At 40.1% G+C, this 12,107-nt stretch overlaps 2 protein-coding genes across 2 annotated transcripts in view; one reads left to right on the top strand and one right to left on the bottom strand.

Moving 5' to 3' along the window:
• The first annotated feature begins 856 nt into the window (after positions 1–856).
• On the top strand, positions 857–3,347 carry LOC104965615 (protein FAM212A-like). The gene is made up of 3 exons (XM_010794602.1): positions 857–953; positions 1,050–1,099; positions 2,301–3,347. The coding sequence occupies exons 2-3, from the start codon at positions 1,097–1,099 to the stop codon at positions 3,228–3,230; spliced, it is 933 nt and encodes a 310-aa protein (XP_010792904.1). The 5' UTR covers positions 857–953; positions 1,050–1,096; the 3' UTR covers positions 3,231–3,347.
• A 411-nt stretch (positions 3,348–3,758) lies between these two features.
• LOC104965614 (ubiquitin-like modifier-activating enzyme 1) overlaps positions 3,759–12,107 on the bottom strand; it is a 32,314-nt gene continuing 23,965 nt past the window's right edge. Inside the window, 3 exon segments of the mRNA XM_010794601.1 lie at positions 3,759–4,618; positions 5,685–5,767; positions 6,671–6,772. Coding sequence (XP_010792903.1) covers positions 4,486–4,618; positions 5,685–5,767; positions 6,671–6,772 — 318 coding nt within the window. The 3' untranslated portion in view covers positions 3,759–4,485.

Genomic DNA, 12,107 nt, shown 5'->3' with positions numbered 1-12,107 from the left:
TTTAAATTCTAACTAACAGAATATTTTTTAAATGTATCAGTCATTTTACTTTAGTGAAAAATCTCATTACTTTTTCCAGCTCTGTATGTAAGAGAGGGGTGCACTTGCATTGCAGTAAAGCAGTGAAAACCCAACCTCAGTTACACTTGGATGCAATCTAAACAATCTAACAATGTCATACTCTTGTGCTTGAGAGTCCTGAGCAGATCCATCACAACTGGGGCTGAATTAAGGTGTTATAAACGTCTTAGGTGAGGTGAGGAGTTCAGTCATCAATGGGTTGCTTATCTGCAAATTAAATGAGAACATCAATCGAGCTGTGTTTGCATTTCTAAACACCCGTTAAGGAAGGAATTGGGAATGGACCGTAGGCTATGCATTCCTCAGATTGTTATAAAGGGTGTGAAAAGGTATATATTATAACATCCACAAGGTGGCGTCATGTAGATTTGAGACATTTGCAGACATAAGAGGCGCTTAAACACAGCAGTTCACACCATTTACGAGTGACTTTTTATACTCTGCATTCATCTCACCAACAACTAAAGTGCATAATATGCACTATATAACATATTCATTATCAGTGATGTAGAAAATCCAACAGATGTTCGTCCAATAGAAAAAAAAGTTCAAAAGGTCCTGCGATTGATCAATATATTTATGTTCAATGAAAATGTCCTAATAATCAAACTCCGGATCGTTCACAGTACAACACTTTATAGTAGGAACCTTTTGCTCACACGGGGAGGGATCTAATTTCAGCAGACTCGCTATTGGCTGATTTGGTAATGCCCTGCACTGATTGGCTGCTGGGAAAACCTCAGCATCGTCAAAACCCCCTGACAGACCTTCATATGGATCAGAGGGGTAATGCAGCCCACAGACACTCTGGCTCTATTCAACTGTGAATCTCTGCAGCTGTGGATTGTGCTGGGATTCATTTAAATGCTTAGGTGAGTGGTTAATACTAATTATTTACTATGTCTGTCTTAGTAGTGATACACTTTCAAAGCCCATCTCATATCTAATGTATCATGTTTTTGTTGCAGAAACAACAGGATTCTGAACTTCACTACAGGAATTAACTTTAAAAGATATGGTAAGTCTTTTTCCACGTGCTTTTATATATTTCAATCGTTTTCTAGATGCATTGCAGTGGCTTGTAATTGCAAAGGTATTTGCTTAGGACCCTTGGCAGAAACACTTTGTAAAGTATTTTCAGTTTAAGTGAGTGCACATGTTTCTGCTGATTCTTAAAGTTTTCCCTCTACTGGCTGTTCTTTTTTGGGAAGCTTGAGTGTTTAATCCCCCAAGTCACAGTTAATGCAAACCTAACTGTCCTTGCCAATTGTGTACAACTTGGTGAATCACTTCTCGTTGTGTGAAGGCAGTCAAGGAGAGCAGGGCATTTTAAGAGGTGCAGACTGACCACTGAGTCCCACTGAGGATGTCTCTTGTATCTCAGATAAGTCTCCCCCGGGGGCCAAATGGTTCATCACCCACAGCTGTGACAACATCATGGCATTGTGTTGTCCGTGCATCTCCAAGCCAAACAATGGCATGCCAGGGAGGTTCAACTAAAAACTAAATATCATAATAGAAACCTAAAAACTAAATGTATTACAGCTAATTATTTTACTTTGGACATTTTTTGGAGTCTACTCTGATCCACAGGAAAGTTTGGTAAAACTGTATTTTTGGTTTGATGATTGTACAGATCATGTTACATCAACTGGTACAAATTGTTTTTTAGTTTATCTGAAGGCTGGATGATATCATAATTAATGAACGATGATTGTGTAATTCCAAAATGTGGTTGCCATTTCCTGCTTTATTAATACACTCCAGTCAACATCCTGTGAGTAAGGGGAATCCAGAGAGGATATGTGCCTCGGCACTCCTCCACAATTCAGCTCTACTCTGTTCAAACGTCCCTTCTCGTTTAAAGTTGCAGTAAGAATTTTCCCAGTACAACACGTGCATATTGTCCCAAAGCCACAACTTTTCATTTTCTGGGATCATACTGCAAGGGATAGTCTCCATAAAGCTGCTCTGAGGTTTTTCAGGAATGCTTCACTTGTTATATGGTCATAGAGCACAGTGATCTCAGCTGGTAAAAATCTTATTGGCCCAGTTCTGAAAATAACAGAGGGAATTGTGTCTCAGCTAAGCCAGCCTAACTGCTCTGTAGACTCTTGCAAACGACACCCAAAGCTTTGTTCGGTTTTAAGTGTTGCTTTTAAATATACTTTGCCAATTTTTCCATCACCACTAACTCTTTGTGTCTTTTTATTGTGTAGCTGTGTTTAGGAGACTCTCCTGACTGCCTTCGGGACCAAATGCAGTGCATGATGAGATCCCTGCAGGACCTTAAGCAGATAAGCAAGCCGAGGCCACTGAGTGAACCGTGTGCTCGCTCCTTTGCTGTGACTCGGCTCTGCAAACAGAGGGCGCAGCAAGAGAGACTCGCTCGTCTGCGTGTCTCTGACTCCAGTGAAGCCAGCACATATGACTCTGCCTGCTGCCTGGCCAGCCCCCTGGAAGAAGACGAAGAGCATCAGGAGCATGAGCGATTGACACAAGGCTCCCCGAGCAGTGAGAAGAGTCTGGACGTTGACTCGGGATACTCTGAGGCTTCTTGGCAGGATGAAGGTGTGGTGCTGAGGAGAACCAGGAATGTGAGAGTCTCCTCTTCTGCCTGCCTCCGCACAAACAGAGGAGCTTCTGGAAGAATCCGGCCCAAATCGACCTCCGACGCCTGCCTGGAGCGCTGGACCGCATTTGAAGCCAGCAACCCAGAGGACTGGACGACCTCGCTGCTGAGCCGCAGCAGGAACAGACAGCCTCTGGTTCTGGGGGACAACAGCTTTGCTGACCTGATAAAGAACTGGATGGACCTACCAGAGTGTCCTGAGCCAGCAGAACTAAAGCCCCATGTGGGGCGGCGCATGGCCAAAGACATTTTGATCAACATGCGGCGCAGACTAGCAGGGATGTCTAAAAATGTTGAGGTGAGGCAGAGGACAGCAGACTTGACGAGGGTCAGCAGGGCTGCGGAGGACCCAAAGCGGATGTCCTGTCCTGTGGGGCTCCAGGCGCTCAAACCTTTCTTTCACCAGTCCCACACAGGCCTACACCAACCAGACACTGACTTCCACCATTTCACTGCTCTCATGAAGACAGGCAGCCGACAACCCATTATATGCAATGACATTATCGGATATATTTAAGGGAGGCTCCAGCCTGACCGTTCAAATGAATTGTGAAAAGATGGTTCTATTTTTATATTGGATTTTGCCCACAATGTTGATACATCTGTAATAAAGGTATTTTGTATTTAAAGAAAATGTGTTCTCTTACTTCCTGAGTATGAGCTGCCATACTGTAAACATTTTAACAGTTTCACAAATTGTGACATCTTTCAAGCTTCTTACAGTCATCTTCATGTAAATGTTGTGTTACAGTGGGGAAAGTTTTCTGTCGTTAAGCTCAATTTTACAGTCTTTCGAGACTGAGTGGTTGGGAGTAAAATCGCCCACAAGCCAAATAAATATAGTATCAGCATCTTAGCTCAATCAACTCTAACAGTAAAGGCCTTAACGCTTTAAAAACGAAGCAATTTCAACAGGATCTTTTTTTCTCGTTAAAATGTGAGGTTGAGTGTGTGATGTGGTCACAATAGAAAAGTATGTTCGTGACTAATTAAAAAGACGGTAAGGGAACTGAAGTCTTTTAGTGAAGTACACAGCACCACATGGTTCCTCAGACATATTTATTGAATTATATTATTTAAATGACAAACAGCATCCCGAATCACAGCCCCAATTACACACTGAATAAATAACCCTTTCACAAAGTGGCTTAAGTGATTATTTCAGAGAGGATTCTTCATTACATGATCTAAATACAGAGAGAGTAGAGTAAAAACAACACTATGTTAACATACGGGTGTGAAGTCAGACACATCGTCTGGTTGTTGAAAAGGACAGGTGATGCAGACGAGCCATTTCAGGACAGCTTAGGGCTTTAAGATTCCAGTCAAACCTGAAGTTTAAAAACAGATACCCCGGTAAAATGTCTACTTACGTTGGAACCAAAATGGCCATTTGTTATGTTTCATAAAAAGAGAATATACATATGTGTGCATTTTTAAGTATTGTTTGGAACATGGCTAGGGGACAACAGATTAGACACAGTGTTATGTTTTACTTTATATGATTAATGGTCCATTAACAATTGACGAAAACATGATCACAGTAAGCCAGGGATCAAATCTAAAATATTGTAAAAAGACAGTAAAGGAATGGATAGACAGATGCAGGAAAACATCATTCAGATAGTAATATTTGTAAACAACAGCTAAAGACATGAGCATGTTTTAAACTGATAAGATATCACAGGATTGTTTAGTGTGCTTTCTCACATTGAAGCATTTCCATGTGAAATATGTTTACTATAAAGTTTGAGTGAACTGTGTTGATGGCATCACACGAGCATGTATCTGATGGGAGGGACTGTCTCACACTCTTCGTCCTCAGTGAACGAGGCGGTGAACTCCAGCATCTTCTTGTGTGGAGGGATATCTGTCTTGGTGACCATCCTCACCACGTCAGAAACACTGCAAAAACATTCAGTATATGTTAGCTTAGCCTGGGAGAAAAGAATAACTATATAACATTATTTCTGTATCTCATTCCAACACAAATTAGCATTTTTGGTTTGTGTCTTCTGATCATTAAGGGCCATAAATGTTGTACAATTATTTAATTCTGTTAACATGTATTTATGTATCCAAATCTGGATTAAGCGTGTTCCTATTTGACATAGACTGCCATTATTGTCAATGTTAATCCTACATTCAGAAGTAAGAAGGTGTATTAAGGTGTAAAAATCAACACATATATTATTAACATTATAATACTATTTCATCTGTTTTCATACATTTAACATAAAACAATTTAATTGTGATCTGTTTTTAAGGATTTAAATGGTCAGTTGGGACAAAATGTTCGAACACAGGAAGCTTGTAGCAGGGAAACTGCACAGGAAGTCACTCCTGGAGAGGGCATTTTTTACACATGCGGCTAGCGGTCCACATGGCCAGCACTCTGCCCCTCTCCCCTCGCAGCTCTATCTAACCACAACACCGCTCCCCAGAGACATGAACATTTCAAACATACATGGACATTCACACAGTCTGTTTCAAGATGAACTCAAAGACCTTACAGCACGATGTAAGCTAAGTATGAACTAAATCAAAAATGTAAACTTGTGTATGATTTTTTTTGTTGGAGTTACAGGGATTGCGAACATCCCAGAGGCTGAATGTTCTGCTGTGACTCAGTTCTTAATTAGGAACGTTTACGAGTCACCTGATTGGTTTCACACACCCCGGGGCGTATAATGTGCTGCAGCACGGAACAGGCTCAAACAGTGTGGTGTCTCGATGCAGAAAAATAAGAATCACACTCATTTCACTCTTAAACTCTTGTCCTCAACAAACAGAAAAAAACCTGAGGAGGATCGGTCTCACTCGTCAGTGTTCAGTGATGCATGGGGATGTGTCAACAGGCTCTCTGCTCACAGGCGCAGAGGAAACACCTCATCCTGCCATTAGCCTCTAAACAAACACGGGAGGCTGCATATGCAAAATTACATTGTATCTCTGCCTTGACTGGACATACCTTTGCTTGAGCCTCTCTTCTTGCCCCATGTATAAGGCAGCGTTTCCGTAGAAGAGATGCTTGATGCTCAAGTCATATTCATCCTGCACAAAGAAACAATAAAAATACATTTAAAGTACGATGAGGAAAGAGATATGAGTATTGCCAGGATGCATTGTGCAGAGGAGAGTACTACTAATAAAGTCTGCAGAGAGTAGTGTTAAGGTCTGATAATGACCTGTGGCCTCTAACAACTTCAGCAGTTCAGGAAGCTCTTCAGTAACTCCGCAAATAAACAAGGGGGAACATGGAAGGATAAACAAAACCTGGGTAAATAGGACCACTTGCCAAAAATATTTTCCCCTTGCCTCCTCAGAACAAACTCTAGCAAAATCAATAAACTGTGTCTTGCCATGCCTGTCGTGGCACACTTACATGCATCAAAAACAGGCATGGAGTCTTATGTTTAGACTTTCTGTTGCTAAGGACCTATATCATGTTAAAACGCAATGTACTGTATACAGTATGTGAGCAATAGGACAGGTTATTCCACCTTAAATGAACATGTTCAGTATCCATGTTATATTTGTTGTATGATTATATTCTATAAATGCATGCAACCAGCTTATGATCAACCATTTTCTATGTTTTAAGTAAAAAAACAAACATGATATTCGGGACGTTGGAAGTGACAGCTTGAAATGTTATTGATGTCATAAAAACTCCAACAATTTAAAAGAAGATCTCATTATAACAACATAGCCTATGGTCATTTCGAGTTTGAATAAACAGCATGACCTTCCTCCAGGATTTCAGAATATAGTCCTGAAGTTGTGAATTGAAGGTGCAAAGTGTCCAGTCATCTCATACAATAGCTATTGTGTGCACTGGAGGAAGGTGAACAGGTTTAGGTATTTTTTTAAAAACATGCATAAAGTATGCCCTCAGTAACACCGGGTGTAAAGAAAGTGTGTGTTTCCGTGCTGAAAGGAATAAGGAGGCCGTACCCTGATAAACTGGAACAGATCTCCCAAGGTCATTTCCTGCTGACCGCCGCGTCTGCCCTCAACAAGGAAGTCATCCCACAGGGTGTATTTCTTTCCTGCGACCTGCCGATAGACACGTTACACCAACACAAACACAGGCAAAGTTGACAGATGAAGTACTACTTGCTGTGAAAGATATGTAGGATATGTTTAGGTCCACAACAAGAGGCCTGGACACAGATAGGGAGACTGCATTTTTCATCACCGTGTTATAAAGCAGCTAAGAACAATCAGCAGACCCCTTAAACTGCAGTGTGGATCTGAACAAGCTGCGATGAGGTCAAGAAGGTGCGTCCTCATGTCTGATGAAGTGACCCTCATCCTTTGCTCAAGTTTTAATCTACCACTAACATGATTCTCACAGTTTAACCTTAATTCTGCTTCAAGAACAAATACACACTGATCTGAGTGCAGTTTGGGGCAGATCATATTTGTTCAATTTGAGAAAAAGTTCAAGAATGTTGCTTATAAAATCTGCATCTGTGTAAATGTACACGTGGTGCCCTGGGCAGTACAATAACAACCTAGGAATCTTTCCAGACACTGTGCCAGATCGTACATTCAGTAATGAATTGTTCAATTTGGTTCTTTTTCTTTCTGAATTTCCTGTAGGTTTTTAAATCTTCTGTGTTGACAAAATCTGACTGTTTGGACTGGGAATGATAGTCTGTCTTCGATAGCTTTGATCTCCTGTCTTCTTTTGCTGACAGATGCACCTTGGAACATTTCTCTATGAAAGTAAAAAAAAAAAAGAAACATCAAAAATGTGCACTTAATATTTTCTAAAGAAATTGGTTTGTAAAATAAAATATAGATTGAGTTATTCAAAATAGTATCATTTAAGCATCAGTACCAAAACTCATCATTCATTTAAGCAGAAGTATTAAACCAGTTTGATGTCAGGTCACTTTGGGCTCTGAGGATGGATATTTGTGTTTTTGTTTTAATAGAATAGAATCAAGCAAAACATGAGTTGTTGCTACGTGTAGTTTTACATTAACAGGAAACTCTTATTGAGTCAAAACATTTCTCTTCAGTTATCTGAAATGCATTTGATTCATCCAAACCCTGTGATGTGAAAAGCGTGATGAGAGCATCTTGTGATTCTGAATGAAACTTTACAAATACGTCAGTCAATAAGATAACTTCACAAACAACACATCTCTGTCTCCGGCCTCAGGCTCCACCGTCACCGACGTCACGTCTCCTCAGATCACATGCTAGGAAGAATGACCCTACAAGCCCTGACATGCAAACAGTTCAATTAAACGCCCTGCAAACACACTCCTAGTTATTGGACACACACTGTTTTTCACATGCCACCATGTGTTTACATCGTAAGTCACATGTGTAGGACCTAAACAGAAAACATGAAGAGGGTCAGGATTCTCACATGCAAAAAATATGTCATAATACGTCACATAGCCAGACGAACCTGATTACACAGGCGCTGTCTGCTGAGAAAAATTGGGAAGATCCAAACTTGGCTCAGGATGTGAATACCAAAAGCCCGGCTAAACCTGGGTCCAATTATCTCTGCTCCAGCAGCCAAGGGGAACTTTTCAAATAGCCCTCCCAACTCCCACCACTTATGGGGTTTGGGGTTATGGAGACACACTCGAAGCATACTTCTCCTCAAGTCCGACAGGGTGTCTAGGTCCTTTGTCCTATTTTTACACAAAGGACATTTTGTTTGCGCAAAGCCCTTTTTACCCGTAGTCATGTTAACTTTTTAAATGTCTATGCAAAACAGATCTCAAGCCTGAAATGAAAGAAAAAAAATTCAAAAGTAATTGGAAATGCAAATTCATGCTCAGACTTTAAAATGGACGTCTGGTATGTTCCACGCCAGAGTTGTTCATGCTTTTGTATGCAGATTCTGATTCGACACAATGCTAAGTGGGCATGCAGGCTATTTTTATTCTCGCCTCCCTTCCTCTCCCTTATATCTGTCGCACAACTCTGGCAGGAACCTGAAGCCAATAAACTAAACCCCATCAGTCCGAGAGTAGAGTGACGTCAACTATTCAACCCTATAGCAGGGGAGAAAAAATAAGCCAGAATGCTGGAACCAATCTGGCTGCTGGAAACAATTACCAATGGTTTCCCACAAGCACAGTATCTGTTTGTAATGGAACCTCTACTATTAAAAAAACTCAAATGGCCCAATGAAACTGTTATCGCTGGGGAGAAAGAAGGAATGGGAAGCAGAGAGTTATTGTTTTCCTCTTAGAGCAACAGTCACCCAAACCAAATATAATCCCAAATCTGCTTTGCTAGGGGTCCAAATGCAGTACTCTTATCGTATATTAGACACATCTCCGTCACGGTTATTTGAATTAACCATCCGCGCTCAACACTGACACCTTAAAAGAGCTACTTTAGTGGTACAACATAATGTCACAAGTCCATCTAATTAAAGTCGGGCCAGGTTGTCTTTTAGTTAGAGACTCTGAGGGGTCCCCTGTATTGCTAATCACCAAAATCCCAAAGTGACAATTGGTTGGCAGCTTTTCATAGCTGTACAAACTCAGACCGAATCAGTTTGACTTGGGGTAGGAGGGTCAACCCTGAAAATGCTGTATTGGGAGTAGGCTCATGGTAAATGCATAACAAAAAAGTGTTGGGTTTGTCTGGCAATGAAAATTAGCAATCTTAAGAGATAAACTGAACAACCAATACACAAGATAGTAACCCTACACGACAACTTATTCAACCTCAGGAGATCCTTAATTATTGTATTTAACTATTGGCTTGAAGCTGTGTTCAAGTACTGTCCTATCTCATTGTGTCTATGCGTCCAGAAATCTGTTTGGACACAAAGCAGAGATGGCATTCAGGATTCTGTGTGGTTGAACTACACTGAGTTTGACTTGATGAGGACAAGACAAATGGCCATTTCACAGGCCTGAGTGGAATATAAGTTTACACTCAGTCTGCTCCATTTTTGGAGGGCAGCCAAATCTCTCATCTGCTGTCCACATATTGTAATCTTTATTATAAATGAAGTGTTCAACTTCCACCTAAAACATGACACACCTGGTATTTCCAAAACAGTTAGGGAACACAATGACATTTCATAGATTTAACCACTTCTCACTTCACCATTACACACGTCATGGTGTTGCTGATGCTGTGGATATCACTAACTGTCATTTAAATGTTAACTGTCCGTACGTATTGTGGTCATATCAACCTCAGTCACAACTTGGAAACACCATTATTTCCATGTAACAGCTACACAAATATTTGTGATACTTAATACTCTGATACATTACTGCTCTAATCTAGCTCTAAGTAACATGTCCCGCAAAAACTTCCTATTTGTCCCACATGTGGCTTGTTGGCACCTGGTCACCCTAACTGCTACTGATTTAAAGCTAAACAAAAAAAATGTTAACCTCCTTGACAGAATCTACGCTTGCATTTTTTTCAAACCAACTCTTCCACATTTGTTATCACGGTTTCTCAGCATTATTAAACATCATGCATGATATAAACTCTCCCTCACTGTTTGGGCTGTTCAGATGAAGTTCCCACTAATATCTGACAGCCCAAACTTCGGGCTGCTTCCTCTTGTTGACAGGAAACCTGGCGGGCTACGCTGCTTTCTGACAAACCTAAATGTAGACAGTAATAGCTTTCATGAAATAATTCAAATGAATCTAATCATTAAAAAAAAAACACCTACTTTCAATTGTGTGGTCCTAAAACAGTCAAATAGGATCACATAAGAAATACAAATACAGATGACTTTAACACACAATGAATCACGAGCCTGCTGGGCGAACTCAGGGAATCTCAAAACGTACTGATCTTTATAAAGTGATATGTAGAAAGGACCTCAATACCAGAATACATTTTATTAGGGGTGCACCGAATGGGAAATTCTTGGCCGAAACCGATACCGAAAATAGGAAACAGTTGGCCAAAAACCGAATGCCGAAAGGCCGAAAATGATTAATAGAAATATATATATATATATATATATAATGTTTACATTTTTTACCAATGTTGTTCAGCTGCCTGATTATGAAAAAATAAATGATTATGGCAAAACTTAACTTAAATAATAATCACTATTATGGGTCCATAAAACATTTATTCAGCACTTTTGAATGCATACAGTACATTAATTCCAAGTCAAGTGCATTTTCTTGTCTCTGTAGGATAACTACAACAAAGTGCATTCAGAACAAAGCCAAGGTGCTTTAAAACTGCATAAACATCTAGGCCAGTAGGCCTACAACAAAATAGTGTAAATAAAGACTGTAACAGCCAGGCCTTCAACAACAACAAATGCACCTATAAGTGCATGTATACAAATGTGCAAACTGGATAAATCCACATGAATGTAACTATTTACAAATGAAATTACAATTGAATTTCAAGAATCTGTAAATAAGGCTAGTCTGTCCTCATAAGCAAAGTAGTAAACATTGTATAAAGATACATAAAGTGAAAACTGGATACAAAATCCACAATCAATTACAAATTAAATTACAATTTCTAAGAATCTGCAAATAAGGTGGTCTGTCCTCATGAGCAATAGTAACAACATTGTATCATTTAGATACCGAAAGTACAATATATTGAACACTGTGCTGCTGTCATTTCCCACTAATGATAACCTGAGATGGTGAATTATAACTCACAATGAAAATTGTTCAGGAAAGTGGGTATAGATTAGACATGTAGAACTAGATAAGCTTATGATAAGCCAGCCTTGTCTACTTATTAAGGAAAAGTGGGAGGTTCTTTTTAATGAACAGTAGCTTCTCTGCTTTATCAGCCATAAGTCTGTTCCTCTTCTCATCAAGCACATGAGAGGCAGCGCTGAACAGTCTCTCGCTGTCAGTGCTTGTGATTTGATCTTACTCCGCATATTTGTCCGGGTGTTTTGATTTCAAGTGGTGGAGTAATCCCGAAGTGGTGAAAGTCTTTGCAGTTACACCCCCTCGAGAAATGTCAGCTGAACACGTTTTACAAATCGCAATCCGCGCCTCTTTCTCTGATATTTTTAAATATCTCCAAGCGGCAGACATGTTGGCTGTGAGCCAGCCGCGAGCATGGTCGCGCGCCGTGCTTGTCGCCGCGTTTTGATTACGTCATCACAACAACACGTTAGCTTACCAACGTAACCCTGTTCTCTGACATTCGGTGATATTTTTTCGGTGCTAGCGAAAGGGCCTTTTTAACAATTTTCGGCGGCCGAATATTCGGTGCATCCCTACATTTTATTAACCTATTTGGATTAAATGGATGTTTTAGATTCCTTCAACACTGAAAACTGTGAGATGCTAAAAAGTACCTCCATTTATGTTATTTTTCTGATGGTTACACTTTTTTATATTTAATTTTACCCAGCCAAAATAACTTAAATGTTCAATAATACCTA

This window comes from Notothenia coriiceps, unplaced genomic scaffold, assembly GCF_000735185.1.
Source record: "Notothenia coriiceps isolate Sejong01 unplaced genomic scaffold, NC01 NC01_scaffold00037246, whole genome shotgun sequence".
NCBI classification, from domain to species: domain Eukaryota; kingdom Metazoa; phylum Chordata; class Actinopteri; order Perciformes; family Nototheniidae; genus Notothenia; species Notothenia coriiceps.
The sequence above is the reverse complement of the archived record's forward strand: the minus strand, read 5'-3'. Positions and strand labels throughout refer to the sequence as shown.